The sequence below is a fragment of the Pelodiscus sinensis genome, chromosome 1 (assembly GCF_049634645.1).
Source record: "Pelodiscus sinensis isolate JC-2024 chromosome 1, ASM4963464v1, whole genome shotgun sequence".
Taxonomy (NCBI): Eukaryota; Metazoa; Chordata; order Testudines; family Trionychidae; genus Pelodiscus; species Pelodiscus sinensis.
Window position 1 is genome coordinate 188,198,849 of NC_134711.1, and position 7,183 is coordinate 188,206,031.

Sequence of the window (7,183 nt, forward strand, 5' to 3'; positions counted from 1 at the left end):
AGGCGACCAACAGGGTATTCGGTGGAGTGGAACGAGACAGCTGTTGGAGTGTGGTGGAGTGGCTCACGTTAAAGACTGCAGCAGAACCCTACGGAGAGGTGGGGCTGTCGGCCTCGGACCAGGTAACGTGCCCCTAGCTATCCTCCTGCCCCCATTTCTACACAGGTTGGGAGGTAAAACTCTACAGGTGAACTTTTGGACTCTGGGCGGCACTGACCAGGGACAGAGACTTTTGGGGCGTTGGATTTTGGGACTTCGTGTGATTCTTGGCAGGTGGAGGAGGGAAGGGGGATTAGCTCATGTTTAGGCTATGAATTCTGTGGTATTTTCCCAAGTTAATGCTGTATGACTTCTCTCTCTGGGGGTATGTCTACACTAGAAAGTTAGTTCGAACTAACGGACGTTAGTTCGAACTAACTTTCCTATGCGCTACACTAGCGCTCCGCTAGTTCGAATTTGAATCGAACTAGCGGAGCGCTTAGTTCGAACTAGGTAAACCTCATTTTACGAGGACTAACGCCTAGTTCGAACTAGCTAGTTCGAACTAAGGGCTGTGTAGCCCTTTAGTTCGAACTAGTGGGAGGCTAAGGCTTCCCAGGTTTCCCTGGTGGCCACTCTGGCCAACACCAGGGAAACTCTATTGCCCCCCTCCCGGCCCCGGAGCCCTTAAAGGGCCACGGGCTGGCTACTCACTTTGTGCCAGTTGCAAGGCTGCCAGCACCCGTGCCTGCACAGCCTGCACCTGCCACACCATGAGCCAGCCATCCGAGGGCTCCCAGCCCTCCACTGCTCCCCACGACCAGCCTGGCGGCTCCCGGGAGCCTGCCCGGGGGCGCAAAAGGCGGGCGCCCGCCTGGTCAAGTGCGGAGATCGTGGACCTCATCGAGGTTTGGGGGGAAGCCTCAAATGTCCACGATCTCCGCACTAGCCACCGGAACGCGGCCGTCTATGGACGCATGGCTGCCAGCCTGGCCGCCAGGGGCCACCAGCGCAGCCGGGAGCAGGTGCGCTGCAAGATTAAAGACTTGCGGCAGTCCTACTCCCGGGCCTGCCTGCCAGGGGCTGACCCGGAGGCCTGCCCCCACTTCCATGCCCTGGACCGCATCCTGGGGCCTCATGCCGTCCCTGCCCCCCGGGACGTGATTGACCCCGGGGCAGAGGGACCGCTCCTGGACACCGAGGAGGAGGAAGAGGGCTCTGAGAGCCAGGAGCCTGCTGCCAGCCTTCCCAGGACCCGGGACCCCCGAGGCACCCCACAGAGCCGCTCGCCTGCATCATCAGAGGCCGGGGAGGCGTCCACCTGTGAGTACCCTCGTGTTCCCCTTATGTGTACGGGGGGCTGGGGCGAGAGGGAGCCCCGGGACCGTGCGCCTGGGCCTTGCCCACTACGGAGCAGCAGCTGGGGATCCTGCAGGGGCCCTGGCCTTGCAGAGGGGAGCTGGGTTTCACACACCTGGGCCCCTGGGGTAATTGACCGCTGGTCTTCTTGCACCACAGCTGCAGCACCGGGGACTGCAGGGCGCACCACCCCGCCTGCAGCAGCCGCCCGCGCCCGGGCAAGCAGGACAGCCAGGAACCAGGAGGACTACCAGAGGCGGCATCTCCGGTTCCTGGACCGACAGCTCCGTCTCCAGGACCACTGGGTCCAGGAGGACCTCAGGCTGCGCCAGAGGAGTCTGGAGGCCCTGGAGGAGCAGGGCCGTGCCCTGCGAGGCCACCTCCAGAGCCTGCTAGACCGCTTTCCATTTCCTCCTCCCCCTGCTCCCCCTCTTGCTCCCCCTCTTGCTCCCCCTGCTCCCCCTCTTGCTCCCCCTCTTGCTCCCCCTGCTCCCCCTCTTGCTCCCCCTCTTGCTCCCCCTGCTCCTCCTGCTCCTCCTGCTTCCGCTCCTGCTTCCTCCACACCCCCTGTCCTCTCTGCCCCCCCCTCCACAACCATTCCCCACCGACGCCCCCGGACCCGCAGTGTGGCGAGACGGGAGAGGCACCCAGACTCCCACCCCTGAGCTTTCCTTTCCCTTCCTCCCTTCCCTCCCCTCCCCTTCCAGCTCCCTCGTCCCAGGTTTCCCCCTCCCTTCTCCCACCTTCATTCCTCCCTCCCCCACCCCAGTTCTGTGAAATAAACAGACGTTTTTGTTGGAAAAACAGGTGTCTTTATTTGACAGTAGGTAGGGAGGGGAAAGGGGAAGGGGGGGGTAGGGTGGAAGAAGGCCCCGGTGGGGCATGCAGGGAGAGGTCAGTCCTCCTCCTCCTCCACCTGGAAGCTCTCCCGCAGGGCTTCCCGGATCCGGATGGCCCCCCGCTGGGCTTCCCGGACGGCGGCGGTGCGGGGCTGACCGTAGTGTCCAGCCATGCGGTCAGCCTCAGCCATCCAGGCTGGCAAGAAAGCCTCCCCCTTCCGCTCACACAAATTGTGGAGCACACAACATGCCGCCACCACGGGAGGGATGTTGTGCTCGGCCAGGTCCAGACGGGTGAGGAGGCATCGAAAGCGGGCTTTCAGTCGCCCGAAGGCCCCCTCCACCACGATGCGGGCCCTGCTCAGCCTGTTATTGAAGGCCTGGCGGGAGGGATTGAGGTGTCCCGTGTAGGGCTTCATGAGCCAGGGCTGCAGTGGGTAGGCGGCATCCCCCACCAGGCAGACGGGCATGTCCACGTCCCCGACCCTGATGTGGCGGTCGGGGAAGAAGGTCCCGTCCTGCAGCCGCTGGCACACGGAGGAGTTCCGGTACACCCGGGCGTCGTGTGCTTTGCCGGACCAGCCCACATTTATGTCCGTCAACTGTCCCCGGTGGTCACATACGGCCTGCAGGATGACGGAGAAGTACCCCTTGCGGTTCACGTACCGGGACGCCTGGTGTTCCGGGGCACGGATGGGGATGTGCGTCCCGTCGATGGCCCCCCCGCAGTTGGGGAAGCCGAGGGCGCCGAATCCCCGGATGACGGCATCCGGGTTGGCGAGGCGGACCACCCTGCGGAGCAGCACCCGGTTGATGGCCTTGACCACCTGCGGAGAGAGACACAGCAAAGCGTCAATCAGTGGGGCGCCCGGGTGGCTGGGAGCGTGCGTGTCCTGGCAGTGCCCCACGCCCCACTCCCGGAAGCAACCCCCCTGGCGGCGTGTAGTACGGCCGGGACAGCCCGACCCCTCCGGTGCGGGGCGCTTTCGCCTCCTCCCGCCCCCCCCTTTGTCCCTGGGGCGGCCCATCCCCTCCTCGCAGCCCCCCTCCCCCCCGGCTCGGTGGCCGACGAGCGCCGTACCTGCATGAGCACTGCTCCGACAGTGGATCTCCCCACGCCGAACTGGTTCCCGACGGATCGGTAGCTGTCCGGCGTGGAGAGCTTCCAGAGGGCGATGGCCACCCGCTTCTGGAGGGGGATGGCGGGCCTCATGCGAGTGTCCCTTCTTTGCAGGGCAGGGGCGAGCCACTCGCAGAGCTCCAGGAAGGTGTCCCTCCTCATCCTAAAGTTCTGGGTCCACTGTCGGTCGTCCCAGCGCTCCAGGACGATGCGGTCCCACCAGTCGCTGCTGGTGTCCAGACGCCAGATGCGGCGGGGCACGCCGGTGCCGGGGCGCCGCCGCGGCTCCTCCACGGCCCCCAGGGCGGCCAGGCGGAGAGGCAGGGGGCTGACGTTCCCCAGGTGGTGCCAGGCAGCCTCGAGCCATTGCTGGCAGGCTTGCAGCAGCAAGTCCAGAACGTGCACCAGAAGGTGCAGGGCGAGCCGTGGCTCCATGTTGCCACCTGCGGCGGCCCCCCCGAAGGGAAGCACCGACACAGACGGGCACAGAGACCGACGCTTTGCTGTCCCTCGGCGAGGTTGGCAAGCAAGCAGGAAAAGCTGAGAACCGGCTGTCCAGGGGGGGTCCCTTTAAGCACGAGCCTCAGATAGCCTCAGACAGCAGCCACACAAAGCAACTGCTGACCTGATGCCCTGCCAGAACCGGTTTCAGCTGCCCTTAAATGCCCCCCTGCGTCCAATCAGTGTGGACGCGCTAGTTCGAACTAGCAAAACGCTAGTTCGAACTAGTTTTTAGTTCTAGATGCGCTAGTTCGAACTAGCTTAGTTCGAATTAACTAATTCGAACTAAGTTAGTTCGAACTAGCGCTGTAGTGTAGACGTACCCTGGCTGTGTCCAGATTCAGGGTTTTTTTTCGGAAAAAGTAGCCTTTTCTGAAAAAACTTCACCTGCGTCTAGACTGCAGCCGCGTTCTTTCGAAATTAAATCGAAAGAACGTGGCTTTTCTTTCGACGGTGGTAAACCTCAATTTACGAGGAAGAATGCCTTTTTTCGATAGTGCTCTTTCGAAAAAAGGCGTTCTTGAAAGCAAACAGGGGTTTTTCAAAAGAGAGCATCCAGACTGCCTTTCGAAAAAGCGGCTTGCTTTTTCGAAAGTTCCGCTTGCAGTCTAGACGCTCTTTTTCGAAAGAGGCTTTTTCGAAAGTATATTTTGAAAAAGCCTCTTTCGAAAGAGGCTTGCAGTCTAGACGTAGCCTCTGTTTCATTCAATGTTTCTTTCCTACACTCAGACTCTGTGCTTGCGAGTGGGGAAGCATTGCCTCTCAGAGGCGCCCAGGGGTGTGTGAATTTCCCAGGTTACTGGGTGGGGGCTTGATCTGGTTCTGTGTGAGATGGACCCCTAGATATTGAACCTGGCCCTGGTAGAAGGGTTACACAAGTTAAAAAAGGATCGGACCCATACAAACAGTGGTTCTCAAAAAGGCTTAGTGGTTAAAGAGGAATGAAAGCAAGATTAGAGAGATTCAATCTGTGGAACTTCACACTGCAAGCAGTCCTAAGATTGCAATGGTGCTGTTGATAGCAGGTTGTGCTATTCAGTATTAGCAGTAGCAGAATCTGGCCCTAAATAAGTATCATATATACTCGTACATAAGTCTGTTCATGTATAAGCCAACCCTCCAAACTTATAGAGAAAAATGGTAAAAAGTCACTAACCTGTTTATAAACCAACTCCAGAGTACTGCAGACTACAAGGGTCATCTAGTTTAACCTCCTGTTAATGGAATGCAGTTGAAAATGGAGAATTTCCATTAAAAACAGGAAAGATATACTTTCCTGACATGATATACCAGAGGAAGTTCTAAATAAACAAAAGAAAAGAGAACATTTGCTATAAATCTCTAGGGGTATGTCTACACTACAAAGTTAATTCGAACTAACAGACGTTAGTTCGAATGAACTTTGATAGGCGCTACACAGGCAAACCGCTAGTTCAAACTTAATTCGAACTAGCGGAATGCTTAATTCGAAATAGGTAAACCTCATTCTATGAGGACTAACGCCTAGTTCGAATTAAGTAGTTCTAATTAAGGGCTGTGTAGCCACTTAATTCAAACTAGTGGGAGGCTAGCCCTCCCCAGCTTGCCCTGGTGGCCACTCTGGGCACCACCAGGGAAACTCTTCTGCTCCCCTCCCGGCCCCGGAGCCCTTAAAGGGGCACGGTCTGGCTACTGTGCCCGTGCCAGGTGCAAGCCTGCGAGCACCCAGCCAGCAGACCCTGCACCTGGCACGGCTCGAGCCAGCCACCCGCTGCCACCCAGCCCTCCGCCTCTTCCCGGGACCAGGCTGGCGGCTCCAGGAGCCTGCCCAGGGCCGCAAGAGGCGGGTGCCCGTCTGGTCTAGTGCGGACATCGTGGACCTCATCAAGGTTTGGGGGGAAGCCTCCAACGTCCATGACCTCCGCACTAGGCACAGGAAAGTGGCCGTCTAGGGAAGGAAAACTGCCAGCCTGGCCACCCAGGAGCAGGTTGGCATGAAAATCAAGGTGGTCCACTGAGACCCCCGACCCTGAGCCCTGAGCTTAGAACATAAAAACATAAGAACGGCCGTATTGGGTCAGACCAAAGGTCCATCTAGCCCGGTTGCCTGTCTGCCGACAGCGGCCAACACTAGCTACCCTGGAGAGGATGGACCGAAGACAATGACCAAGCCATTTGTCTCATGCCATCCATCTTCAGCCTTCCACAAACAGAGGCCAGGGACACCATTTCTACCCCCTGGCTAATACCACTCCATGGACCCAACCTCCATGAATTTATCTAACTTGTCTTTAAACTCTGTTCTAGTTCTAGCCTTCACAGCCTCCTGCAGCAAGGAGTTCCATAGGTTGACTATTTGCTTTGTAAAGAAGAACTTTCTGTTATTAGTTTGAAGCCTGCTACCCATTCATTTCATTTGGTGTCCTCTAGTTCTTCTATTATGGGAACTAATGAAGAACTTGTCTTTATGCACCCTCACCACCCCACTCATGCTTTTATAGACCTCTATCATATCCACCCTTAGTCTCCTCTTTTCTAAGCTGAAAAGTCCCAGTCTCTTTAGCTTCTCTTCATATGGGACCTGTTCCCAACCCCTGATCATTTTAGTTGCCCTCCCCTCTCCCACCCTCTCTCTTCCCCTCTCCCACCTCCTTTTCCCAGTCTCCCCGAGTTTTGTTCAATAAAGAGAGTTTCTATTTTTGAACATACGTTTCCCTTATTTTGTACATCAGGAAGGGGGTCTAGGGAGGGGTAAGTGGAAGGAGGTGAGGGAGGAATGGGGTATGAGCCCCCGATGGGGAGGACTGGGCTGGCTCTGCGGGCTTCTGGGGGTGGAACCTCTCCTGCAGCCCCCCAATTGCCCGCTTTCCCCAGATGGCAGCCTGCGGCAAGTGCAGCCGGTCTGATGGCCGAGTGCTGTGATGTGCCGAGTGTGGGCATTCAGGGCACTCCAAGCCAGGACTGCTTTGCAAGCGGAGAACCCCTGAGAACTGTCTGTCCGGGGTGGGGGTCGGGTCCCTTTAAACACAGCCCTCGGCTAGTCTGAGACAGCAGCTCCACGCTCTAAGTCCTAATCTGATGCCCTGCCGGCACTGCTTCCGGCCATGCTTAACCTCTGTTCAGGGTCCACTCAATGTGGACATGCTAGTTCGAATTAGCAAAATGCTAATTCAAACTAGTTTTTAGGTCCAGTTGCACTAGTTCGAATTAGCTTAGTGCATCGTGGTGGTGGGATCTGGAGCGGCCCAGTGGCCTGTTCACTACACTCCACCCTCTCCTGGCCGGCTGTGCTTGGCAACGGGAAGCAGAACACACAGGCCGTAGGGTGCTCTGCTTTCCGCCAGCATGGAGAAGAGGGGTGCAGCGGGATGGGAGAGGTCGCTGGGGCAAAGCAGAGCAGGCTGCT

At 58.0% G+C, this 7,183-nt stretch overlaps 1 protein-coding gene across 1 annotated transcript; it reads left to right on the plus strand.

Moving 5' to 3' along the window:
* Positions 1 to 633: 633 nt before the first annotated feature.
* LOC142821206 (uncharacterized) lies at positions 634 to 2,081 on the plus strand. The gene is made up of 2 exons (XM_075912050.1): positions 634 to 1,302; positions 1,498 to 2,081. The coding sequence occupies exons 1-2, from the start codon at positions 753 to 755 to the stop codon at positions 2,001 to 2,003; spliced, it is 1,056 nt and encodes a 351-aa protein (XP_075768165.1). The 5' UTR covers positions 634 to 752; the 3' UTR covers positions 2,004 to 2,081.
* The last annotated feature ends 5,102 nt before the right edge of the window (positions 2,082 to 7,183 follow it).

Excerpts from the sequence above, each read along its gene's own strand:
- LOC142821206 (XM_075912050.1), top strand. The coding sequence starts at position 753 with ATGAGCCAGCCATCCGAGGGCTCCCAGCCCTCCACTGCTCCCCACGAC. Across the intron at positions 1,303-1,497 it reads GGCCGGGGAGGCGTCCACCT|CTGCAGCACCGGGGACTGCA; the intron begins GTGAGTACCCTC and ends CTTGCACCACAG.